This window comes from Mercenaria mercenaria, chromosome 5 (assembly GCF_021730395.1).
Source record: "Mercenaria mercenaria strain notata chromosome 5, MADL_Memer_1, whole genome shotgun sequence".
Taxonomy (NCBI): Eukaryota; Metazoa; Mollusca; class Bivalvia; order Venerida; family Veneridae; genus Mercenaria; species Mercenaria mercenaria.
Window position 1 is genome coordinate 96,775,595 of NC_069365.1, and position 27,928 is coordinate 96,803,522.

Sequence of the window (27,928 nt, forward strand, 5' to 3'; positions counted from 1 at the left end):
GGGCGCTATATAAATCTGGTATAATAATAATAATAATAATATCTAAAACACGAAGTATCTATAATAAAGAAATGATATACGGCCGCCTTAATCAATGCACACTTTAAGGTAGGAAAAGTGCGCTCTGCATTTTTACATACGATCAGGTATTTATAAAGCAAAACAAAACTAAGTTTTTAAAGTAAAATTTGCATGTTTGTTTTCATGTAGAACATATATCAAGGACACACATATTTTACATCATAATTATAATAATCATAATCTAAGAAACTTTGACCAAAAATAAGACTAAAAAGGAGGGCAAAAAAGTGGAAGAGGGAGTGTTGCCAACATGACCATTTTTAAAATCGTCAAGGGATACGAAATGACCAAAAATGCGGACGGGTTTACTAGGGGACGAGTTGTCTGTACACTATTTAGGAGTGAACTCTATCGCAGGGGATTCAGGTTTATGACGTTTTATAACCTATTTCCAGAGGAGCCTTGCAATGGATTACACTGTCTAACAGCTGAGAACACCTGTACACAATATTATCTATTTCTTTCGGAAACCTGTGGAATTTTTCATCCACCAGTCAAAATGTACAGTAAATGACCTTCGCCCCTGATATAAAAAGGGATATTAAGATGAAATCAATACCGGCATGGGGCCGGAAAAATACAATGGATGTATTGTCAATGTACACTGTATACTGTTTTGTGAATTCGAATTTCAAGATATGGAGCAAAGAATAAAATCTCGATACTGCAAACAGAAAATCGTACTGTCCTATCCATACAAATAATGAATGTAAAACGCACTATTAACGTATAAACAGCTTGTATTAACCTGACTGTCGAATGAATGGATGGTTTTAAATTAAGAATGGACTTATTTGATAAGTAAACTCTCTATATATGATTTATTTAAATTTAAAACTTAACGTTTATTTCTGACAGTTATTTCAAAATACGATGTTTGACAGGATGGTTATTATTTGTGTGCATGTCGCTAGGTACAACCGTAGATATTGATATCGGCCTTCTACAATACAATAATTATAGTAGTATCGGGTTACCCGATATTGTGATAAAATCGATTGTAAAGTTGGTTTTTATTGCTCCATATATTTATCGCTATACTATTTAACGTATACTGTGAATGAATTCTGTTTAATTTTTTTATACATGGCGTTATTTTCAAGGTAAGAAATTTGTTTTAGCCACGTTATTTAAAAATGTAGTTTTAATGTAAAATTTATGTGAGAGCAGATTTGTCTTCGTACGTAAATATGTACAAAATCTGTACATTCACACCATCAAATTCAACAGCTCCTTGTGTTAAACTTATACAGCAACATTTATAGGAAACTCCTTTGGAAACATATAGAACGCAACCAAGCAAAATACCGCAGAGCAACGCTCCATCCCCCTTCCCCCCCCCCCCCCCCAAAAAAAAAAAAAACGACTGACTTGCTAATTTTTTATTAACAGCGCATGTGTTTGTTAAAATCATTTAAATCATTTCCTGTGAAATATCGCGGAAACGTTTATTTCTTAATCCGATGAAAGCAGAATATATTACATGTATTATGATTTATTTTCAAAAGTAAACTATTATTTATGTCATTGATATTCAGGAAGTTTTCGTACATTATCTGCTTTTAGACGTTTATGGCCCAATTAAAGTAGTGTTTTTCCTTAATGTTTAATGTATTGAAAATGTTATTCGTTTAACATTGGAGTAAATTGATCAATACGCCAGTCTGTATATACTTAGCGCCAGGCTAGTGTCTAATGATCATAATGTATAACCTGTTCTTTATCAGGTACTATATCTTTTATATTTAGTGTAAGTTTTATGAAAGTATCTACAACAACAAGTCAAATAATGTTCGACAATAAGTCAAATACTGTTCGACCTGGAATACATGCATCATCCCGTGTATCCAATTGATACCTAGAATACGCGAGTTTGAGAGAACTAAACATTTTTGCCTACATTAAAATTTACACAAGAATAATACACCTCAACATATGTTTCGAATCCACAATGATAATGAGAAAGTGACTGGAAGGCAGTGAGCTCGACCACCCGGTTACGGAGGTCCCGCTAACGCATAAAGGATAATTGCATCGTGTCAAATGGTTTCAGGAAGTGATGGGTATCATATGCCTTACGTATGTGCACAAGGTGAAACTGAAATGCGAAGAACTTTCATATTGAAAGTAGTGGACACGTAATGACACTCGACATTTTTTTTACACAGCCCGTCTGCTTACCTCAATAGGGAGAGCGCAGTTCTACGGATCGCGGGGTCGCGAGTTCGATCCCCAGACTGGGCGTAAGTTCTCCGTGACGATTTGAAAAACGATATTGTGTCTGATATCATTTGTCCTCCGCCTCTGATTTATGTGGGGAAGTCGTCAGCTACTTGCGGAGAACAGGTTTGTACTGGTACGGAATCCAGGAACACTGGTTAGGTTAACTGCCCGCCGTTACATAACTGATATACTGTTGAAAAAAAAACGGCATTAAACCCCAAACAATTCGTTTACTTCCTGTAAGTACAATGTTTAAGTTTTGTTTGTCCAAAAAACATAACCATTTGGTTCATTTCAGGTAGATAGAATATCTGTTCAAAACAATGATTTTGCCTCTGAAGGTTACTATTGCTGCAGCTGTAGTTTTATTCTCAACAATGTCTGGTAAGACTTCGTGGATATCATTATTGAATAGTGTGCCTATCAGTTGGGTGAACAATTTTTTGATACAAATGACAAATGTCAAAGTGTTTTGAATAATGACCAACTAGCCTTTATCAAACGAAAGTCAGAAATAAATCTGAAAGTCTTTTTTCAAGTATTCACTTCAAACAAAAAAAACTTTTGTTGAATTTGACTTTTTTGGACTTGAATAATTCTGTTCTTTGTCAAATACTCTCCAAAAACTCATTAACATGAAACAAAGAAGGGAACTATCCCATCAATTTGATCGTTTATTAGAATAAGCTATATATAAAAAGTCATGTGATATCAGCTATCATTAGATGGGTTTGATTACGTAAAGTTGGGCTAGTTTGAGTGCATTAATTCTGTACACATGTAAAACATGTTGAGCAGTCCAATCCAATCGAAGCATCAAGCATTTTGGTGTACTCATCACGAGCTCGGGATAGCCCGGTGCCGTATGAATTGAGCCCGCCTATTTTCTTATACAAGCATCTCACTCCGACGTAAACCCTTTATATATGTTACCTTTAAGTTAAAGATATCACATAAATGATATCACTTAATCTAACAAACATAGTTCTTGTGACTTTTTTATATTTCTTTTTATGAACTTACACCGGATGAATGCACTTTTCAAATAAGTTGAAATTTCAATGAATTCATTATTTAGAGATTTCGCCACTCTTTTAGGTCTTTTGTAAATATTTCAGTTGCTGGGCAGTGTGTCAGCCTCACCGGAACCTATACAGACACGGCAAGTAGCTCCGTGGTCCAATACATAACATCCTACAACTATCCTTCATATTATAGCAAGTAAGTAGACACGGGAACTTACAAAGTCACACAAGGTAGCTTCTTAGTCAAAACACTTTACCTTCTACAACTGACCTTCCTATTACAGCAAGTAATTAACCACTCGAACGTACACAAACACATCAAGTTGTTTTATGGCAAAAACTTTACCCCTACGACTGTCCAAATTATACAAAGTAAGCAGCTACTTGAACGTACAGAAGAAAACATAATTCACTTCTTTACCCCCTACAACTGTCCTTCATACTATAGCAAGTAAGCAGCCATTTGAGTGCAGACATATCAGGTAGCTCCGCAGTTCAATACATACCTTCACATTCCTAATTTTGAAATATTTGACATAAATGTGTAGTCATTGTCCATTACTTTCACAAACTACATTTTCAGATAGCGAATCAATACTTACTACATATACTAGTAACACAATTTTTATCTTAATGACTATGTTTCAATGATAATGTGCTTATACTGAGGTATAGACTAGTTCCTAGACTATGATATATATATTTCTTTTAATTCATACTTTTTAAGTTGTGACTGTAGCCAGTCTGTATCCTATACCCATTACCATATGATAACATGAAAGCAGTTCGTTAAGAAAATCTCTAGAATAGACTTGCATTGGTCACTATCACATAAAATAAGGAAAAAATTACAAAAGTTGAAATTTTGTGACAAACTCTTTAATATCAGTCTAGTGGCTAGTCTAATAGAGCGACACAACGAAGAGAATGATGCAAACTCGATCCTGATGATCATTTTATGTTAATATTATCTGCAGTGTATATTACCTTTTATGGTGATATTCATTCTTATAGAACCTTTTATCATCTTAAGCCTGGCTCTTTTTTCCTTCTGTGTATGTGAAATGGTCAATTGTCGTTTCCTTCTACATACATGTATGTAGAATGTACCTTTACCCTGCTAAATTTCTAAAATGGACTGGTCCATCATTCAATTTGTGCAATAAAATTATTATTTGAAGGGGTGTTCACTAAAAAGATTACTGACTGAATAGCAAACAGTGCAGACCATGATGCAGACTGATCTTGGTCTGCACTGGTTCGCAAAGGCAAAATCACTTGCCGCCAGCAGGCTGAAGGTTTATACTAACTTGACAATGTCTATCACGTTCTGCTTCAGTTATATAGACTGCACGTCGACAATAAGCCCTGTGGGATCAGGACAGATTCTGTTCTACGTCGAACTTGAAGATATAGAGTACAGCTACGACTTCTTAAAGATATATTCTGGTTCTGGTAAGTTGTAATTAAAAGTGCGACATTTTATTACAGGTATTGTCAAATTATATGTCAAATTATTGACTACCTATTTGCAAGTAGATCTGGATTTTTTGTTTTTTCGTTTTTTTTTTTTTTGTTGTTGTTGTTGATGTTGGGTTTAACGTTACATCGACACAATTATTTATCATACGTTGACTAACCAACTTTGGGTGACGGAAGAAGACCCCAGGTGCCCCTCTATGCATATCAGTTTTATGATGACAGGCCCATAGACTTGAATATTCACCGATATCATCATACAATAAGTATTTCATATAATGACTAAGCTTAAAAAGAAGCAGTGTGGTTAATATTTCAGCTAATTGTTCTTAAGAAAAAAATACAATCAATACAAATCTTTATCGAAATGTAAAGATCTGAAGCTGCTGGTTGGATTACGCGTTTATAGAAACCAGATATGATTGACTCGTGGTTGACGGATCAATGTTTAGTACAGCGCTTGAGTTTGTTTATTAAGGTCCTAGGATATCACTTTTTGCGGTAAAAACCTTTTCTGTGGCCAGTTATCGACAAGTGAGATGTCAGAAAATATCTTAAAGTGTACAAATATTAAAATGTTAAAACATATATTTTATTTCTTTTTAGTTTTAGTGACGTTTCTGCTGTAATTGTTTAACTGGCCAACGACTTGCTTTTTTTTGCTCTATTTTATTTAAACACAGATTTGTCAATGTGTGTTTCAGATGTTTTAAAATGCCTTGTCACAAACATTCTGTTTGGAATCTTTCAAAAAATGTCCTTTTGTCAAACCGGGATGTACTTTACACAGGGTCGGTCAAACAGAGTCTGCTTTTACTTTGGTGGGATATGCTCAGTGCTTTTAAAGGATCTAATGTATTTCTTTGCATTGAGACTACAATGAGATCATTTACAGTGCCATCCTCCTCGATGTTCTGGAGACAAATTAGACATCAAAATTTTAATGTTGACCTCTATAAAACACCTGTACTAAAATTTAAAAAAGATAAGTGAACAGCATCAAAAAGTAGCTTATTTTATATACGTTATATGAACGTTGAAGAACTTTTACGTTTTAGTCACTAAAGCAAATTTTATATTTTGTTTGAACAATTTCGTATTTAGCTTTCAGATGACACTAGAATCCACATCTATTCAATAAACGTAATCAGACGTACACAATGCTTTAAGCTGTTATGGTTTTAGATTAAACTTAAGTTTACTCTTTAGAATACGTAATGAAACTGCCAAATTTTAATGCATTAATTTAGCTTCATATGTTAGCATACAAAAAAGTATAAAAAAGTTGATTTTGAACATTCCTAAAATGTAAAACATTCTGATAACCTGTTTGTATCATTAATTGGATGGCACAATGTTAAATACTCATTAATTTTATTTGCAGTACAACTGTATCATTCGGATCAAAATTCCGCTCCTTTCGTTGATTTAACTACAGCTGGAGAGGATCTCACTGTCAGGTTTACAACCGACTACAGTGTTGCATTAGGAGGATACAAATTGAACTTCATTGAGGTCGACTTTCAAGGTCAAGGTTAGAGACTAACACGTAATTATTGTTATTTGGACTGCCAACACAAATTGCGTTTGCAAAAATGCTGTAGGTGTGATCAGGCCAAGTTCAACGTTTCTTATGTTGGTGACAATATTGTAGAAAATGTAGTTTTAAAAAAAGAATGTGAAGTTGGCGACACGTTCGACATATGTCAAAAGAAATGCATTGGACATTCAAAGAAAGAAGTTGGCGAGAAGTTAAACACTCGACATTGGACATTCGAAACAAAACGACATTGGACATTCAAATGCAGAACAATGGACATTGAAAACAAGAACGACATTCAATCTGGATTTTTAAACCTAGAACGACATTTGACATTCGAGTTCATTTTCGATTCTAATGTCCAGTGTCGAATGTCGAACTTCTCACCAACTTCTCAAACTTTTTAAAATGCCACAAATTTACTGTTATATGGCCAAGAGCATTCTGACAAAACAAAATGTTTCTTTGTGCGTCTCGCTTTTCCTTAGGAATACTCTTTTTCATGTACTTCTGAAAGAGGCCTTGTATTTGCTGTTTATAAATTTGTGCCTGTAGTTTTCATTAGTATATTGTGTTGTACAGCTTTCAAAAGTAATGAGCTAGCCTGGTAGTTAAGAATATCGTAACATATATGCCACTTTAAAGAAATCGTGTTTTAATTACACTAGAATATAGTTCTTGTTTTTTTTTCAGCCTAAAGTTTTCATATGAGCCTTTTTTGATGTTTTGTCTTCAAACCTTTCAGTCATATATTATCTATAGCATGTACATGTATTTGGCTAATTTAGCTTAAAATTCCGTACGGTTTTAAATTTTATGTTAAAAAAATGATGATACAGCTGTCAAGATAGATGTTATACATAATTACATATGGTAAGAAAAACGCTACTTTTAATACAGCACGTGAACTTTTACCACCTGAGTCTTAAAGGGAGGTAATCAAAAACAATGGATACGGTAAAACTTTCTACTATGTAAATTAATATTCACAGATATCAGAAAAAAATAATAATCGGAAACAGGACTCAACAAGACCTTGATATATTTCATGTTCATAAAAGAACATGTGGTAGCCACATTTTAAACAAAAGCATTATGAACCTTTAATTCTGCTCGTTTGTCCAATTCAAGCTTCAGCTTTAATATTTTAAACACTGAAGATCTAGCATATACCACTCATTAAAATCTTCTTATCCAGTTAGATGGTACTGACTATACAGATCAAGCCGAAATAGTTTACAACATTTTTGTCTGCACTTGTCTTTCTTTTACCGTCCCATTTTGCGTTCCTTAACGTACCTTTTGCTTACAGCTAGTTGTGGAAGCACTTTAACTGCAACGGCATCACAGCAGCAACTGAGCTACGTGCACACCTCGTCGCAACCGTAAGTTTGAATTATTTCCGTTTGCTGGTAATAAAGCTACTCGCCTTTTGATATCAGATTGTATAGCCATTTCCTATGGTGGCTGATTTCTGCCATCTCGTTCTGGCGTGTTGGCGCGTTTGCAGGGCGCCAGAACGCCAGGACGCCAGGACGACAATTATACGCACCAAGACGACAAACAAGGCATTTGTCGTTCTGGCGGGGGCGCCAACACGCTAAATTGGGAAGTTGTCGTCCTTGCGTTCTGGCGTCTTAGCGAACACGCCAAGACGACAAATGAACGCGCCAAAACGACAAATATGGATTTTGTCGTCTTGGCGCATATAATTGTCGTCCTGGCGTGTTGGCGTCTTGGTGCCCTGCAAACGCCAACGCGCCAACACGCCAAGACGACAAATGAACGCGCCAAAACGACAAATATGGATTTTGTCGTCTTGGCGCGTATAATTGTCGTCCTGGCGTGTTGGCGTGTTGGCGTGTTGGCGCCCTACAAACGCGCCAACACGCCAGAACGAGATGGCAGAAATCAGCCACCATAATTTCCTAACACTTTTATAATGAACTTATCTATGTTTCAGCTTGAATAGCAACATCCCCAATTATAAATATCTATATTTAACCATTACCATGCAAAATTTCAATAATGGACTGGTCCATCTTCCATTTTGGGCAGTACCATTTATCATCTGAAGGGGTGTTTACTGAAAACTTACTGACTGAATAGCGAACAGCGCAGTGTTCTAGTGACTACACTGGTCGCAAAGGCAGAACCAATTGTGTCAAGCATGGTAAGGGTTAACGATCAATAGATACATATTCCTTCGTGGCCAGCGGAAAAGTTGAATTCATTTTATTGCTGCGACGGCCCGGGTTCGATTTCCGACGCAGGCATCTGTTTTTTTTCTTGATTTGGCATTTTTAAGATAATTTAGAAACAAAACCTCGTATGCTTATACTCATAACATGACCTAAGTTCAATTTTTAAGAAAGATCATTTTAGCCTAAATCTGGAGGTCCGTACCTTTGACATCATGTTGTCTTTTTAATCAGTCAGATAATGTTCATTACAGGACACCGTGCACATGGACTATAAATGCGGCAGACTCATTATCCTATGTTACAATAGAAGTTCTGTTGGTGCAAGGGTATGTAAAGATAACTGAAGCAGGCCGTAAGTGCTTTTTTTTTTTTTTTTTTTTTTTTTTTTGTTAATTGAGGGTGCGAAACGATAAGGGAATGTGACTTTAAGTAATGATTCGTCTGTTGATGAAAGACACTGAATATAAGCCCGTTTATTTATAGATCTACATACTATTTTATATACTCCACTCTATAAATATTAGCGTTAAATGGAAACATTCGAAGATATGTGTGAAAGTCAAGCAACTACAGTAACTGTTGAAGCTTATTTTGAATTAGGGTCTACTTTCAAATGTTTGTTTATACGTTACTCTTTAAGAAATCTCACACATTCACTGCTTTTACTGGTGAGTTTCTACAAAACTAAAACATTAATAATTTATTCAGTCATAAAACTACTGTTTTTGTAACTTTTCGTGGGTGTTTAAACAGGAGAGGAAACGTGTGTTTACAGAGAGCTTCTCCGGACTCCCGATCACGTGCTGTTAAAATACCATTTTGTATATTAGCTTCCATGTCAAAGTGTAAACGTATTACGACCCCAAAACGGCAAATTCGAAAGGAAATTATGTCAGCGGGAAAAACAGACCCGCGATTTTTATGGAAATGTATTTTATGTTGAGTGACAATATATTCATTTATTAGTTTTCTTGCTTTTTATGCTAGAATAGCGCTAGTGCATGTTCATTTCGTGCTATAACATCTACAGAATCCCTCGCGATACTTTAGTCTATCGCCCTTCCGTGCTCGGGCACCAACCAATCCTTCGGGATCCAGCGCATGATATAGCACGTAAAACAGACATTATCGTTTATATATATACGTGTGTCCATTTTCGTCGATGTCGAACAAGTAAAGTTTCAATTTATTTTCCGTTTCTGCTGATATTCGTTCATATACCTACGAAATAGCCGTTCTGGACAAAACCACAAAATTTTCCGTTCCTGTTGATCTCCGTTCATATACCTACCAAATAGCCGTTCTGGACAAAACCACAAAATTTTCCGTTCCTGTTGATCTCCGTTCATATACCTACCAAATAGCCGTTCTGGACAAAACCACAAAATTTTCCGTTCCTGTTGATCTCCGTTCATATACCTACGAAATAGCCGTTCTGGACAAAACCACAAAATTTTCCGTTCCTGTTGATCTCCGTTCATATACCTACCAAATAGCCGTTCTGGACAAAACCACAAAATTTTCCGTTCCTGTTGATCTCCGTTCATATACCTACGAAATAGCCGTTCTGGACAAAACCACAAAATTTTCCGTTCCTGTTGATCTCCGTTCATATACCTACGAAATAGCCGTTCTGGACAAAACCACAAATTTCCGTTCCTGTTGACTCCGTTCATATACCTAGAATGCCGTTCTGGACAAAACGCAAAATTTCCGTTCTGTTGATCTCCGTTCATATACCTACGAATAGCGTTTGGCAAACAAATTCGTTCTGTGATCTCCGTTCATATACCTACGAAATAACCGTTCAGGGAAAAACACACAAAATCTTTTGCCCAGGAAATTCCAAAGACATTAAATGATTTCACAGTAATATGTGATATTAACACAACAGTCATGTATAATTGGTCTATGAAAAAAAAAATAACTAAAGTATTTTTAATCTAGAAACAACGCCATCTGAATAACAAAATGATAATTGTAGACAATTTAAGTTTCAAGTCAGACACGTTCACGGGATAAGTAAAACTCTCAGTTGATCCAAGAATACGCGAAAAATCCATTCTTTAGCCAAAACTGGCATTGTGACGTGTGATAACCACGGAACACCTTCGTGTCCGTATCAAGTTCAGCTGTGGTACCTGGATATCTAAGCCATTCAGCTGTCGCCGGCTTTCCCATTGTGACAAAATTCACTGCCTCGCGTTGAACGTTATCTTTCCAAGCATTATCAGCAGGTCCGGGTGTATCTGTCATCGCTGAGGCCATTTCATTAAAAAATGCATATATGTCTATGCCATGAAATGCATAATTGCTTTGGATATCTCCATAAGCAAACGTGGAGTCGTGATTTTTGGTATAGTACGTTGCCACATAGCGGTAAACAGGGGACGTAAATCCCGCAGCAAGTACTGTGGCCAAGTAGTCATTACCGCACGTGACTCTTACATCCGTTACCATAGACGTGAACTGAAACTCAGGGGTAGAAACGTTCTCCGGATACAAATTAGCAGCCGTCAAAGCTAAACTTTCACTGAATGAATTCAACTTCTGTGTCACGTGGTCTTTGTACTCTTTTGTCCCCCAGGTCCAGTTTGATATGCCCTGGTAGAAGAGTCCAATGTCAGTTTCCTGCGCTGTTGTTCCTTAAACGATTTAAATGATAATTCAGATCAATGTTTATCAATGCTTAGAAAAAATCAATTCCCGTTCTTTTTCATGATATATACAATGATGTTAAAGATTTTCAGCTTTAATTAAAAACTACGTGGTGCACATGATATATTATAAAACTGACATGTAGTTTATCTATGTTTGTTTATTAATTGAAAGGCCAAAGCTTTTGGTAGTTATTACATGTCTTAAATTGAACAATATTCAGTTTAAAAAATAAACTAGTTCAAAAAAGACATTTATTTGATGTAGGTTTCATCGTGTGCAGCTGACTCTTGTCGTTCTTTAATCGGAAAATGTTTGTAAGTATGAAATATAAAAAAAAAAAAGAAATGAAACAATAAAATTGTTCTGTGAAAATTTGACATTAAGCAAAATTGACACATGACGATAATGTTAAACCTACCTACTAAAACTGGAACGTCAACGCCATTTCCGTTGATCCATGCTTCAAACGGACTTTCGGTCAGAACATAACCTGAAACGCATACGAAAAACTTATTGAGCAACTCTGGAAACCATTTATGCAAATGATCAGCTTATCTCAAAAATTGACTGTTTAATTTCAACTTGCCTTGAGCAGCCAGATGGCGTCGTTTTATTGAATGGCTGCTTTATATAGGTAATATTTATAATTGAGCCGTGCCATGAGAAAACCAACATAGTGGGTTTGCGACAAGCATGGATCCAGACCAGCCTGCGCATCTGCGCAGTCTGGTCAGGATCCATACTATTCGATTTTACAGCCTATTGGAATTGTAGAAACTGTTAGCGAACAGCATGGATCCTGACCAGACTGCGCGGATGCGCAGGCTGGTCTGGATCCATGCTGGTCGCAAACCAACTATGTTGTTTTTTTCATGGCATGGCTCATAAATAGTACAGTATTCCTAAATAAAGTTATTAAAGTTTTATTGAAAGATGTATTGAAAATGCTTGTCAATAAATCTTACCGTCAACAATAGCAAGAGCGCCATCAAATTTCCCCTTTTCTGGCAGTTCAATTAGATCTTCCATGCCCCAGTATGGATATATATCCCATGGTACACTACTGGTCACTTCTGATGCCGACAGGTTATACAGACAATGGACGTCACCACACCCAGTGTTCTTAACGAAAACTTCATTGTCCTTAAAAGCGTCAGATGCAGTTTTGTTTAAAACTGGCGAGGCGCTCAGCATCCATGCTTTATGAAATAGGCCTTTACACAATGGCGAGGCTAACAGAGCTACCACAACAGTTCCGCCTGAACTTTGGCCAAATACCGTCACCTGTTATTAAAAGACATATGTTATAGTCTAAGGAAAATATTACATGATACCTTCAAAGTTGCCCAAGAATGCCGTTATTAAGTTTGCATTGTATCATTTGTTAGTTTACAGACCCTTAATTGGTTGCAAAGGTCATAGTTGTTTATAACCTTTCTCACTTACTTTTGAAATCAGTGTAACAGTATCATTCGTCACGATTTGCATGGACTTCTCGTTATTTTTGTTTTGTTCATGCTGGCAGAACCATAGGTCATAAATCGTACTTTCCTGCTTTCGGTTGTGGAGGAAGACCCCAGAGCCACCTCCAAGCATTATTTCATCGGGGTAGAATCAATGACCTTCCGAAAGCTACCTAGATGACTTCCTCACATAAAGAATTATACACTCCAGGCGAGCTTTAGAACGCACATCAGTGAGGAGTTAGTGAATTAAAATCAACGACCTTACCCACTTGGCCATGGAGACATACTTGCATAGACTATGTTAATGGTAGAATCAAACTATACCAATATAGATCAGTTTGTAGTTTGCTTCTATTTGTTTACGGTCTTGACAACGTTGGAGGCAGTAAATCAATTATTCTAATGGTTTTCAGTTCTCAAAATTATTTACATTATTTAAGTTTACAATATGAAAAGTTGAATTAGTTCTCTTTAGCACAACGAAAGAAGCACAATCATAACAGAACACTTACGTCTTGTGGGTTACCACCAAAGTTTTTAATATTTTCCTGTACCCAATGAAGCCCTTGAATGGCGTCCATGAAACCATAGTTACCGGAAGTATTTGTTGAAGAACCGCCTTTTAGCCATTCTAGCGCCATAAAACCAAACGCATTCAACCTGTAATTTATACTGACAAACACAACGTTTAATGATTTCGCTAACGCTGCCGTCGGAGAATAACCAGGCTCACTTCCGGTCCCGCTTGTAAGGCCTCCTCCGTGTATCCAGAACATGACCGGAAGTTCAGCAGACGTATTCAGAGTGGGTGTAAAAACATTCAGGAACAAACAATCTTCACTTCCAACTGTTTTGGAGGAGTTATCAGGGTCTCTTTGAACGCATTTACTCCCAAATTGTTCAGCTAAAAGTGTATCTGACCAGCAGTTGTTGCGATTCTTTCTAATGGGTACAGGAGGCCGCCATCTTAGATTGCCAACTGGTGGTTCAGCATAAGGTATCCCAAGAAACGAAATTGCCCCATCATTTCGTGACCAGTTTCCACGAACTCTTCCGCAATCCGTATCGGCTGTTGCATCAACTTGATGAACGTCAGTGGTTTCAAAGAGAAATCCCTGAATTCCATGAAAACAAGCCAGACTTTGGAAAACAAAAATTAAAAGCATTTTTTAAATAATTTATATCCCAATAGTTGTGTATAAAGTCAAAGACAAGTGAAAAAAGGTCAGAATGTTATCTATTTCATTAACTGCTTCATGTAGGTCATACAGGTCTAGCTAATTATTTTGACTTGCGGACTGTAATGATAAGCAAGTACGAACCTTTGTATGACTTCGCTAAATACACGACATGCTAACTACTACTTTCTAGTTCGAACGAATAAATCTACTTTAAACTATCTAACATCTTTTAAATGTATGTTGTTCTCGTATACAGCTATAAATGAAGATTAATTGTGTCACAATCAGTCTGCGATTTTCTGTTTTTAAAGGTAGATGTAAGGTGAAAAGTTCGTTCTTGTTTAACAAGCAACTATCTAATCATACTAAGGCAAAAGTAGGATTTTTCTTTTCGAAAGTTTGTCAAGGTATTTTTTTTTTTGGCAATTAGTCAAAAAACTGCACAACATTTAGAGCTGAAATGGCTTCTTGTCAGATTTTTAAGGTTTTGGAAGAAACCTTTGTTGTCCTTGCGTACATGCAATCCGGTATGGATTGGTACTTTGGTAGAAACATCAGTCTTACGTGTGCAAGCTGGATGATTTCCTTGTATGAAAGACTTTTGCATTTAAGCTATATTAATTAGGGGGAAGTGATTTACAGTCAGGAAAGTGGCACTAAAGACTTTGTCACGATGACTCCTATATGCAAAAATACCATTAATGAGTAATACTGCACATAATGTGATGCAACGAACTTTGATGAATATTTCAATATGTATCCCCAAGTTAATGATACTATAAATTCACTGTCTCTCGGAGATTTTGGGATAATTTTATTTGCTTTTTTTATGTAAAATGATCTTTAATGATAATAATTTTACTTCGTAATATAACCTTGTAAAATTTTTAGCATAGATTTACATCTTCGATTTTTCTATCAGCAAAATCAGAGAACTTACCAAATATAGTGACTGTCGTAGACTTCAAGTCAATGACTATGGTAGTATATAGTTCAGTATTTTAAGTCGACAATTTTCTTTTGCAGACGAGTCATACCTTTATACAACGAGCTATAGTTACGTCAGCGGACAGTATGACGCAAGTGTACAAGTGATAGGACTTTCTGGAGTTGACTTTGTTGTGCAGTTTATTTCATCTTCAGTAGGTGGTACAGGTATGTAAGGAGTCTCGACTACGTCTTGTTGTACATGTCTTTATTCAATAAGATCTTCTTGTATGAGAATGATATTTTCATGCTCTACAAGCAAGTGGTTCCTTCAGTCACATCTCTGTTGTACCTTACGCAAAAAGTGTTGACGCTTTAATTTGTATATTCTTGTCGATAGGGTTTACACACTTGAAAGACTAAACTCTACAAGATGAAAGGAGTCTAGAATCAGTAGAAGTGAAGGTCAAGTGATTCACATTCAGAAACCAGAATTACTAGGCTCCTTGTGAAATAGGGGCCTACTAGTATGCCGCGGAAATATTGCAAAATTTTAGGGGCGCCATATTATTCCGCGAAACAAAATGTGCCTATTAGTCGACTTAAAACTAATAATCTATTTATTACATACGCATCTATTATCTATATTATATCAGTGATATAAATTTAGCACCGATTGAATTGAATATTTAAGCGTTACTTTACGAGGCCACAAACATTTGTAACATGACGACGTAAGTGACATCACGCATTCGAACGTCAGTATGGAACAATATTAATGTTTTGTATCCAGTTGCAAATCGTAGGAGGCTGGAAATACATTCTAATATTCGTTACTGTCGCGCATTATATGGTCATCTTTCTTGTAAAACAATTTGAAAAAACGGCATGTTTAACCTGTATGCATGCATGACGATTGATAAAACACTCCGTATGATCAACATTAAGATAGCAAAAGTGGTAAATAAACATGATAAATATTGCGTTTCATTTATTAGGATTAAAAGCTGAGTTTTATCATCTACTTAAATCAAACATATTCTAAAGGGTTTTCTTAAGGTTTACTAGTATATCATCAAAACACAGAAATATTTAATGAACGACCAACATCTGTAGCAACAATCTGCCTGACCATTACATGTCCCGTACGAAGTATACTTAAAATATTCTGAAAGAGTTGTCCCAGTTGCTGAAAACTATTGGTGCGACTCTTTTTCCATGTGCCAACGAGTTATTGCGGCCATAGGTTAGTCTTAAAACCATTATGGATTTAACACTAGGTAAACCTAACCCTAACCTTTATTCAAGATATTAAAGTCATAATATAATGGTGCAAGGCCTGGACAATGGCCGACAAAACCATAGAAACTAGTGTTTCTCGAAAACTACGTTCAACCTAGTTATGTGAATTTTCAACACTGGGAAATAATTGCAAATGCATCAAAACGAACATATGTAACAGTTCTTGGGAAAGTTTAAAGATAGTCTGAAATGTGGCCCCTTTATGCAGTCCCTTTCAGGAATATTTTGTAAATATAAGTATACTGACATTTGTTTTGTAGAGTCATATCTGTTTTATACACTGTTCAGTTTTCACCTGAAACAACCATTTCTTTCTTTAATTTGGTGTCGTTTGAGAATTTTATAAGGCTAGGCGTTAAATGTGTGTAACTATCGCAACATGACTCTTTAAGAGTAATATAGCGGGCGTTTCAATGCTCTCTTTGACTTGTTGTTTTCTGGTCAAATAGTATCTTGGACTTCATTCAGTTTGTCTGCGTAATAGATTCCTGCTATACCTGGCGCCGCTAGAGGCGTGAGTGGTGTTATGCTTTTAATAACTTGTCGTGTACAGACTCGAGCCTAGTCAGTTATTATTTTGTTTAGTTGCTTTCCGTGTTTCGGAAAGCTCTTCTTATACATCTTATTATTTATTTACTTTTATATGAAACAGGCGCTGTAACTCCGGCAACAGGAACAGCAAGCGATACATCTATTTGTAGCAACACTTATAGAACATCGTATAACACCAAGCAGTACGTGAATTCACCCAATTACCCAAGCCTGTATCCCAAGTAAGTATGAGTGATTCGAAAAACGCACATCGTATTCTTTCGTATAATTTATTCCTTATTTGTGCGTGGGAGTTTGGGCGGTGGTTATATTCACACAGATACAGTTTATGTCATTTGGCGGCCTTTTCAGAATCTTATGGCGGATGAAGGCCCAAGTTGCTTATACGGGCACTATTTTATCTCGAAAAAGGCACCAGGGTAAATTTACCGGGCTTCTGTTAGTCTGCTGATGCCTTCCTCACATGAAGAATGTGAAAGTCCGAGCGAGGTTGCAAACCTACATCAAGATCTGCACTGGTCGCCATTCAGTCAGTATCATTTTGGCAAACACCCCTTTAAACAGATAATGGCACTATTCAAATTGAAAGATGGACCAGTTTATTATAGAAATTTAGCAGGGTAAGGGTTAAAATGAGAATAACAAATTGTTTAAGCACTTGCCTTAGTTGTTATTCAATTGTCATCAAATATGGAAATGTGCCTTTACGGAAGTCAATTATGCTTATCTGCAACAATATATTTTCAGCTCTAGAACCTGCAGTGTTGTTCTGGAAGCAGACGACACTTACAAATCAGTTACTGTTGAGATCATTGACTACGCTTTAGCTATTTTTGACACTCTAACTATATACGACGGTAGGTTTATACTAGTTTTTTTATACCGATGGCCTTGCACATATATCATCTCATAGCTTTGAACACGGTATTCTGATTTATTATATACTTAAATAAGATCTGTAAAAAATCGGCTTGTATTTCACAATTAAATATGAACAGACAGACAAAAATTCCGTACTGTACCTTTTAAATTCCGTATTGTACCTTCCGTATTGTATGCTGCCGGACTATTTTCATTAATATGCATGACCCGACACTTTTCTATAAATAGCGCAAATGAAAACTTCAATAAATTCTTTAGAGTTATTATAACAGTACCTAGATCTGGACTTTGTATTCGGCTCTCGTGGATTTTGCAAGGTCAGATCACACTCGGCGCATGCGCGCCTCGTGAGATCCGATTTGGAAAAATCCACTCGAGCCGAATACTGCATCCCAGATCAAGCTACTGTTATAATAACTCTATTATATTTCTATTTTTGATTAAAACACATTTTTTCTTTTCCTTCAGTAACATAACTATATTACTCAAAGAGCTATGAAAATAAATTAACATTTCTTTGTATTATTTGTTGAGCAGGTAGTTTTAGTTTTATGTATATCTAGTTTTCACAGATTTTTATTTTAGTTTAGTTTCAAACTATTTGAGATGAATAAAAGAAGTTAGCTAACTAAATCACACTTGGCAAACCAATTCCTCTGTCGTATATTGACTAGGGTGTACCTTAACACTGGACCCAAACTGTCCGTGAGCATTCAGAATCAGATAGTTTTAATTTAATGTATTTCTAGTTTTCACAGATTTATAAACTATTTTAGTTTAATTTCAATCTATTTGAGATGAATAAAAGAGGTCACACTTGGAAAACCAACAGCAATGTCGTGTATTGAATGGGGTATAACTTAACGCTAGACTCAAACTGTCCGTGAGCATTCAGAATGTTATATCCTTTCCGCGGACGTTACGGTAACGTAATAAAACGTATAAGTGTCCGATGACCCTTTCACGCTTCCGTAAAATCAACTTATTTCTGAAATGTCAATACGGAAATATCTTACATGCAAGGCATATGATGACACTTTCAGACAGCATCAAAAATGACCTTCTGGACGCTTTGACAGAGTTCCCAAAATCCCCGTATGCCAATGCTTCATTATTGACCCCCTTTTGGGGATTTGTATTTATTCCAAGTTCAAATATTTTTTCGTAGATGAAAAGCTGACGTGTCATGCTAAACCCTAGGTATTTTCAAATCGTTAAGAAATTCTGAAAATAGACTCTGTATTAGCAAATAAAAAATTCCACGCGCAAACATTTAGACGGGGTTAAACCGTGCATGACCCTTGACTATAGACCAATTCAAATACGACCTTCGTTTTGAAGTTAAGCCTGTTTACGTTCATTTTCTGGCTTCATTTCCTGGGTTGTCAAATACAAATGTGTGCCTAGCGAGATTGCTTTAAAATTACAATATCAGTATCATAACTAACAGTATGATTTTGTACTACTATTAAAGATTTTTTTTTTTTACAAAAAAGAAAATATTTTTTTTTGTATCACATCTAATTTGAATGTAGCAATTCACGCACAAATTTTATATTCAGCGACGTTAAATTTATTCGATGAGGATTTTTGAGTCTGTTATGAAATACTTTCGTGAAAGATGTGTAAAGTATATCTTTAAGTGTTGAATAACTCTTCTACAAACAGGAAATAGCGCATACTATAACCCGTTCAGCGGTGTGAGTACCGGAAGTGTATTTACCAGTTCGGGAGCTAGTCTCACTGTGGTCTTTGATACAAATAGCTACGGTCAAGATAGAGGCTTTAACCTAACATACAACAGCGTAGTTAGAGGTACAATTGTTTATCTGTTTTGGAAGAACTTTCCATATCTTTACCAATTTTTGTTTATCTGTTTTGGAAGAACTTTCCATATCTTTACAATTTTTTGTTTATCTGTTTTGGAAGAACTTTCCATATCTTTACAAATTTTTGTTTATCTGTTTTGGAACAATTTTCCATATCTTTACAAATTTTAAACATTTTATACACGAGTTACGTAGACACGTGAGTATTGACAAAAATAACGAATTGGTCCATCTTTCAAGTTGGACAGTACCAATAACTGTTAAAAGGGCTGTGTACCAAAAATGATACTGACTGAATAGTGAACAGTGCAGATCATGATCAGATTGCACGGATGTGCAGGCTGATCATGATCTACACTGGTCGCAACGGCAGAATAAATCGTGTCCAGCATGATAAATGTTACATCTGGAACACATAGTTCATCATATTCTACTTCAGGTTGACATATAATGATTTTAAGCACGCACCTGTTGACTGCTTGTCTTTATTATTTTTTTTATTTTAATCAACTATTATTGCTTCTTCAAATATCATTATAATATTTGAACGCCGTGAAAATAAAACTATAGAAATGTATGTTTTAAGTGGTCGTTCCCTGATGTAAAAGTTGAAAGGAGTGCTTACTTTGTCTGCAGAATATGTTTTGTCCATTATTCTGGAACGTGTATATTTAAGTTCACTCCAGTTGTTTCCGTAGATTTTTTTTCATTTGGATACTTACAATACTATAGAAGATTTCATCTCGTTGATTTACTTGCTAGTAGATTGACATACTAGAATACATCTTAAATGTTTTTTTGTTGTTGTTGTTGTTGTTGTTGTTTTGTGTGTGTATCTGTTATTCTCCACATGTAATCCGATCAAAATCAAAGCAATCCTGTACTGAGTAAATCTGTAAAAATGCAGTTGATAGAACTTTACTACGCTGTCTGTTTTGAAAAGAGTAAAACTTGTCTAATTTAAAGTATTTCCCCGGATGTTTGTTTAGGTGTAATATTTATCACTTTTGATTAAAAAATAGCCAAATCTATCCTGTACTAACTAAATTAGCGCATAAGTCTACAATGGCAACTGGAAATAAATCACTTGAAATTTTGTTAACATATGAATGTTTTAGTAGAATATAAATTTGCCCTTCTAATATTTAATGAAACAATTACAAGATTTATCCTCTTTGAATAGGAAAGCAGGGAAACTTTATTAACTATCCGCTATACCTTAAGGCACTTACTGCCCATTGTACTCAGCAACAACTGTGAGGTGTGTTTAACTTACATTGAGACAGTTTGATTTTCTTCTGTTACAGAAATACCCACTTGTGACAGCGTCGTACTTGACGAAAATGTTACGTCAAGTTCCACTGAACACACTATAGAGTCACCAAATTATCCGAGTGATTACTACAAGTATGTAAATTATCATGCCTGTCAATAACGTTATTATTACCGTCACATTTCCTTATGAAAACTTAGTAATGAATATAGGAAGATAGTACAGTTCTATCCTACCATGAAATTACATAATGTTTCATCACCATATCATTTGTTGGTCTGTGCAGTTCTCCAACAAGCGCAATACAGGTAATGTGATTCTGACATTTTGTGATGGGGGAAGGCCCCAAGTGGCCCCCGCGCTGTATTGTATACACTTAATTAGGTAGAAACAGAGACCTTCAGCAAGTCAACTAGATGGCTCCATAACAGGACAACACGAGCAAGGTCTGAACCACCAGAGTTGAGGTCAGGGGCAAGTGATTAGAAGCCAGCGACCTTAACCAATCAGATACTGGGTCTCCCCTCCCGAACATATTGCTGAAATACTTATTCTGAAACATTGTAACCGGTCAATAGTCATATATATGATCAAACTCCTACGCGGAGGTGTTTGGTATATGATGGTGCGGGGATTTCCTAAAAGATCATTCTATACTCAACGACTTATCTAACTCCACACTGCTTTTTGTTTTGATGCCAAATCTTGACAGATTTGAATGAAATTTGTTCTGTTTATTGATTATTTTGTTATAGTAAAATATAACTACGAAAATAGTCTGAACTAAACTCATTTAACCGTATGGATAATAATAAGGTAACCTATAAATCAAAAGACATATGAGCCGCGCCATGGGAAAACCAACATAGTGGCTTTGCGACCAGCATGGATCCAGACCAACATGCGCATCCGTGTAGTCTGGTCAGGATCCATGCTGTGCGCTAACGGTTTCTGTAATTGATATAGGCTTTGAAAGCGAACAGCATGGATCCTGACCAGACTGCGCGGATGCGCAGGCTGGTCTGGATCCTTGCTAGTCGCAAAGTCACTATGTTGGTTTTCTCATGGCACGGTTCATATATCGGTCAATTCTAGATCACAGCAGTACATTTTGAACCTATGAATTTGACGAAATTCATATTATTGTAAAAATAGATCTACTGAATGTTCACCTCTAGAAACTTGAAATGAAATGGAACATCCGACAATAGTTTCAGTATCAACACATTGATTGCGTATCAGGTTTATGAGGTCACTAATGACAACACATTAATGAATGACGTGTTATCAAGAAGTACATTTCAAATTTTCTTAGCCTAATCAGCAAAATATGTATGACGGCAGACCTTGTGCATATTTCAGTACAACACTCGCAGAATAGTATCCTATGTCAGTATAAGATCATGTTCAATCCTGTGAAGATTGTAATATTGGCCGCAAAACTGTTTTATCCGGGGACTACGGTGTTCCGTTTGGACAATCGCGACTTTTTATTTAATACTAAACCGCGATGCACGATGGTACGATGACGAAAACGCGATGGCGCGATGGCACGATGATGAAACAACGATGGTACGATGGTGAAAACGCGATGGCACGATGATGAAATCGCGATGGTGCGATGGTACGATGGTGAAATGTCGATGTAATATCGCGTTTTCACCATCGTACCATCGCGTTTTCACCATCGTGCCATCGCGCCATCGCGTTGTTATCATCGTGCCATCGCGTTTTCACCATCATGTCGTCGCGTTGTCATCATCGTACCATCGCGTTATCACCATCGTATCATCGTATTTTCACCATCGTACCATCGCCTTCCGGTGGTCATGCACAGTGGTACAGTATATGTGTCAGTTAAATAAGGCTTGATACAATCTATGTACCTTCTACATCCTAACAAGAATAAGCTGAGTTTGAATAATACCTAATACCATGTGACTATTACACCCAACTTTTTATTTACTTCCATGCATACATAAAATACAAAGGACGTGGCCTTGAAGATTTTACAGTTTTAATGAACTGAGCACTGAACATTTTGTAAAACATTTTGCAAAACAGCAGAATCTAAATGGTAAATTTCGTCTCACAAAATACATTGAGATACATTCATCTATTGTTGACAAAAATACAAGTTCACGGGGCTACGCATTTCTAACCGGAAGGCGATGGTACGATGGTGAAAATGCGATGGCACGATGGTGAAAACGCGATGGTACGATGGTGAAAAGGCGATAATACGATGGTGAAACCACGATGGTACGATGATGATAACGCGATGGCACGATGGTGAAAACGCGATGGTACGATGGTGAAAACGCGATGGCACGATGGCACGATGATGACAACGCGATGGTACGATGGTGCGATGGTGAAAACGATATGGTACGATGATGAAAACGCGATATTACATCGACATTTCACCATCGTACCATCGCACCATCGCGATATCATCATCGTGCCATCGCGTTTTCACCATCGTACCATCGTTGTTTCATCATCGTGCCATCGCGCCATCGCGTTTTCGTCATCGTACCATCGTGCATCGCGGTTTAGTATTAAATAAAAAGTCACGATTGTCCAAACGGAACACCGTAGGGGACCGCAGATGGCACTACAATGCGTCAAATTTTCATTCAAATCTGTCAGATTTGGCAGAGATAAAAACAAAAAAAAAGCAAGTGTGGAGTTTGAAAAATCATTGAATAAACAAATAAAATTTATGTTTCGGTTGTCACAAAGTTTATTTGCTTATCTACAGAACACGATGTATATATTATGCAACGACTATGACTCACTGCAGACCTTGAGCGCCTGTATAAAATATACAGACTCCGGTATATACATTGTACTGGCTTCAAGCAATTTAATGTATATATTTTGTAACCATGCGACCGCACTTTGTCTTTTGTAGTAATATCGACAGATACTGGCTAATCGTAAAACCTGTAGAATCAGACAATATCGTCCTAGACTTTAGAGTGTTTCAGGTAGAAGAATCAGCCGACTGTATATATGACTACGTGACTATATACGATGGTAAGTTGGAACTGTCCATGTGTGCCGCACAACGCTTTGGACCCTTTCAAAGATATACCACACATTCTTAGGCAAAATAATATTATAGTATACTACACATTTTTACTTATATTTATACTGCAGATTAGATCTTTAGATTTCATATATTATTTGAATAATCAACCTATAAATCGGAAGAGCTATATTCAAACATCTGGGTAAACCAGTCGGAGCACTTGTCAACATTGTTACGAAACTTTTTTCAGGCGCATGCACCAGCGATCCCGTAATTGCAGAATTCTGCGGGTACGATCCGGTAACAATCGAGGAACCTACTGGACTCTACATACTTGTTCATTTCCATACAGATGGTTCAGTCGTTAAGAAGGGTTGGTCACTAACACATTATATTGGTAAGTAAATGTGGCTAACATATCTGAAACATTTTGTAATTATTATTGTATGTACATGGCAAATATATCACGTCATATTTTTCATCAAAAAAGACCAACCAAAGTTTCATTAAAATTGAGTATTTTAACACGCCCTCGTGATATAATTCCTTCGCATCTGAACTACAAACAATGATATTATTCCGCGCCAAAGCACTGTGCGGGATATACTTGTATTATTTCTTAAACAAAAATTATGTTTACTCAGCATAAATTTAGTTTCAGAGACTTTTTTAAATCGTTAAGGTACACCGATATCATTTGCGTTTTTTTTTTCAGTAAATTATTATTATATCAGTTTTTTGTCCTTTTATGTAAAATAAAGGTTTTACACAAGAATTTGCTTTGAGATCATTTACAAATTCTTGGAACTAAATAAGTCGCTAAATAAGCAAGCACAATGAGAAAAACAACATCGGGCATTTGCGATCAGCATGAATCTAGACCAGTCTGCGCATCCGCACAGTCTAGTCAGGGTCCATGCTGTTCGCTTTCAAAGCCTATTGTAATTAGAGAAACCATTAGCAAACAGCATGGATCCTGACGAGACTGCGCGGATGTGCAGGCTTGTCTTGATCCATGCTGGTCGCAAACGCACTATGTTGGTTTTCTCATGGTGCGGCTCATTTATTCAAAAAACAGCCACGTTCATAAATTGTTACAGTCATCACTTCATGAACATTTTATCATTTTTTTATGAAAACACATTTCTATAACATTCATATGTATTCATTCTTAGCCACGGTGTCTTAGATTAAATTTATTTGCATATATCATTATTATCATGCTCATTTCTACAACTTTGTAAACAAGGAAAAGTTAGTTCTAAGAAAGACATTTATGAAATGTTTTTCGTTAACTTTTGCAAAACAATTGCACTCAGAGTCAATGTTTGTTCAAATAGGTGTAATATTCATTTCCGATCTACGCTAAAACGTAAACTTCACTCGATTATTATTTCTGCAGAAATGACCATTTTCCCCATTATACATTTTTTTCGATGTCAGTCACTAAGTATGTCAGCTTTTCCTCGAACTTTAACTTAATATCTACAATATTGCAGTAAAATTTTATTACAGTTTAAAGGCTCTTAATACCGTTTGTTTAGAATGTGGCTGCCACATTTTCCGTCATGACTATAAAATTATTAATTTCTTGTTAAATCCTATTTCTGATAATTTATTTCTTTAGCATTTGCCACAGGTTTTAATATTGCTGAATATAAAATGAATGTTTTATTGAATATATTGCTTGTATTAACCCCCTTTATGGCTGTAACTGTAACAGTCCATTTGCAATAATGAAAATACTGCTTTTCTGACCATTCAATTACGTATAACATCTATCTGAAAAGCAGTTTCATCTGTTTTTAAGATAAAGATTTAAAGGGTTATGGACCTTAAATAAACCTCAAGTGTATACACTGTTATTACAGGGCAATATCAAGATCCCGACGCGGACGATGACGACGACGGAGTAGTCATAAAAGATTTTATCTACCCTGTAATAGGAATAGTGGTCATCTTAGTACTCGCCGGTATAATTTTCACCATTTTCTACTGTAAAACTAAGGGCCGTGTAGGCGCCGGCGAGGCCAAACCAGCTCCGAAAAGGCGGACAACTCATGAACTAATGACAGAGTTATCAAATAGATATTACCTTACTGAAACAGAAAAACAGCCAAAAGTGAAACGAAAAGCCCAGATATACCACCCAGAACCCAATCCACCAGGGCCGAACGTGAATATTATAAATAGAGGCCAGCTGCCACCGCACCCACCACCGGTACTCTCTGATCCAGCTTATCCACCGGATTTTATGAGTACGGGATCACAAATGCCACCACAGAATATAGCCCCGGTGTTAGCACCGGGCTCGAGTGTTGCGCCTTCAGCTTCACCCATACCACCTGGATCAGCCCCGTCAATGATCCCTCAACCTTTCGCATATTTAACCCCATCGGAGGCACGGGCTCAAGGACTTTATGGATCAAGTTGAAATGATGTGTGATATATAAACCCTTTCTGTTTACGGTTTGTTTTGAAGGTTGTAATATCACTGTTTTATACCATTCATCAAACGTCTTCTCATTGAGTTTTATGGGGTTGTAGTTTTCAGCAGCAGTATTATTTTATCATTTTACTTTCCTAAATGGAATGTTTTATGTCATAATCATCAGTTACAGTCAAACCTGAGATAAAGACCACCTATGGTTTGAGACAACGTCGCTACAGGTGTTCGCATTTGCAGTGCATTTAATTGTCTTTGTTTACAGGTTAAACGTCCTATTTTATATATAGCAAACACCTCCATGCCCGTTTGACCGTATTTATCAAAGTTTTTAGTTTACATTTCAAAATGCTGAAAATTAGTTCCAGCGAATATTTGCAAGAACAGTATAAAATTTACAGAACACAAAATCGTGGGGCAACCTGAATACTAATAGATGTTGGTGGATATAAAAACCAGGCGTTCTCTGAGCACCATTCCTAGACTTTATGAAGATAGAACTTTATAAGCAGAATGTCTCGTCTGAACATGCTAAATTTCTGAAATAGACTGATCCAGCATTCAATTCGGGCAGTACAATTTATTAAACGAAGGAGTGTCCATTGAAAATTTACTGACTGAATAGCGAACAGTGCAGACTGATCTTGGTCTGCACTGGTCGCAAAGGCAGAATAACTTACCGCCAGCAGGCTGAAGGGTATCTTTTGCATACAAGTCGTCCCATAATAGTTTGATAGGTGTGTTAATCTTATTTCTTTGATGCAAGTTTCGTAGCCTGATCTAGTTTATTAATAATTAACTAGTATGTGCCATTTTTTTATATTCCCCCCCCCCCTACGCTGATTATAATAGTAATAATATATATCACTAAATGTTCACTTTTGTGCCACTGTGCCTATACATGTATTTTAAAGATATACATGATGTGTTGTTTTAAAGTATTACATGAAATGGTTTAATAACAGTTCAAAATTGTTTGTTTGTTTAAACTTCTTCACAAGAGAATTTGTCCATTTACCACTTTCCAAGTTTTAGATGTGACAGATCCAGTCAGGTGAGTGCAGGCCCTGTACTGGCTCGGAACCAGATCCCAGACAGGAACAGTTTCTGGTCAAATAAAATGATTGCTTTATTTTAAAAATATTGATAAAAAAGTGTAAACCCAGTCATTCGGATATTCGATTTTCTTGTCTACGGATAGATATTCTTTTCACAAAATATGTTTTATATAAAATTCTAAAATGATACATCACTTGCGGTCACAAGGTTATCTTCCATAGCACTGAGGCTTGTAGATGCGTGTGGGAAAGAGTTACTTATTCAGGAAATAAATTGTATGGAAAAAATACACTTCATTTAGTTTATTCGATGTAACTGATAATTGAGTACGAGATTGCAAGAATGTTGGAGGAGGTTGAACCTTCGAAAAATAGCTGAAAATTTCGAGCAATCACATTGATCTATCTCTCTTTTTATTCTGGTTCCAGGCGCTGTAGTAACGCCTCAAAAACGCCATAATAGATGGAACCTGTAAAACATACAAAGCACAGCAGTCATAGTGTGTGTGATGTCGAATGATGGGAAGACATCCTTAAATCAGTTGTTATTAGTTTCAGGTTAATACAGCAAGGTTAATTTATAAAGTGATGGACACGTTATTGCAAGCTGCACATAATGTATTCTCTGTGTGCGACTTCGCCATTCTCCAGTGTTGCCTCGCTTAACCGCATTTACGCAAAATTTGAAGAAAATCTAAATGCCTACATAGTAACAAGAATTTGAAATCACACGGCAACTGGCGAGTTTCTAAGAAATGTTGT

At 36.4% G+C, this 27,928-nt stretch overlaps 2 protein-coding genes across 2 annotated transcripts; one reads left to right on the forward strand and one right to left on the reverse strand.

Annotated features, from left to right (window-relative positions):
• Positions 1 to 1,032: 1,032 nt before the first annotated feature.
• On the forward strand, positions 1,033 to 27,080 carry LOC123558008 (deleted in malignant brain tumors 1 protein-like). Its single transcript, XM_045349871.2, has 15 exons — positions 1,033 to 1,184; positions 2,603 to 2,688; positions 3,423 to 3,525; positions 4,669 to 4,784; positions 6,193 to 6,342; positions 7,661 to 7,733; positions 8,804 to 8,904; positions 14,887 to 15,015; positions 16,742 to 16,862; positions 17,389 to 17,498; positions 19,192 to 19,338; positions 20,660 to 20,759; positions 23,543 to 23,667; positions 23,913 to 24,059; positions 25,534 to 27,080. The coding sequence occupies exons 2-15, from the start codon at positions 2,628 to 2,630 to the stop codon at positions 26,094 to 26,096; spliced, it is 2,046 nt and encodes a 681-aa protein (XP_045205806.2). The 5' UTR covers positions 1,033 to 1,184; positions 2,603 to 2,627; the 3' UTR covers positions 26,097 to 27,080.
• On the reverse strand, positions 10,477 to 13,927 carry LOC123558009 (para-nitrobenzyl esterase-like). The gene is made up of 4 exons (XM_045349872.2): positions 13,192 to 13,927; positions 12,179 to 12,497; positions 11,632 to 11,703; positions 10,477 to 11,197 (listed from the first exon to the last, which is right to left on the reverse strand). The coding sequence occupies exons 1-4, from the start codon at positions 13,843 to 13,845 to the stop codon at positions 10,584 to 10,586; spliced, it is 1,659 nt and encodes a 552-aa protein (XP_045205807.2). The 5' UTR covers positions 13,846 to 13,927; the 3' UTR covers positions 10,477 to 10,583.
• Positions 27,081 to 27,928: the final 848 nt, after the last annotated feature.

Coding starts and splice junctions, on each gene's coding strand:
- LOC123558008 (XM_045349871.2), top strand. CDS start 2,628: ATGATTTTGCCTCTGAAGGTTACTATTGCTGCAGCTGTAGTTTTATTC. Junction 3,526..4,668: donor TATCCTTCATATTATAGCAA/GTAAGTAGACAC, acceptor GTTCTGCTTCAG/TTATATAGACTGCACGTCGA. Junction 17,499..19,191: donor CACTCTAACTATATACGACG/GTAGGTTTATAC, acceptor TTCTACAAACAG/GAAATAGCGCATACTATAAC.
- LOC123558009 (XM_045349872.2), bottom strand. CDS start 13,845: ATGCTTTTAATTTTTGTTTTCCAAAGTCTGGCTTGTTTTCATGGAATT. Junction 12,498..13,191: donor TTGGTGGTAACCCACAAGAC/GTAAGTGTTCTG, acceptor TTTTAATAACAG/GTGACGGTATTTGGCCAAAG. Junction 11,704..12,178: donor CGCTCTTGCTATTGTTGACG/GTAAGATTTATT, acceptor TATGCGTTTCAG/GTTATGTTCTGACCGAAAGT.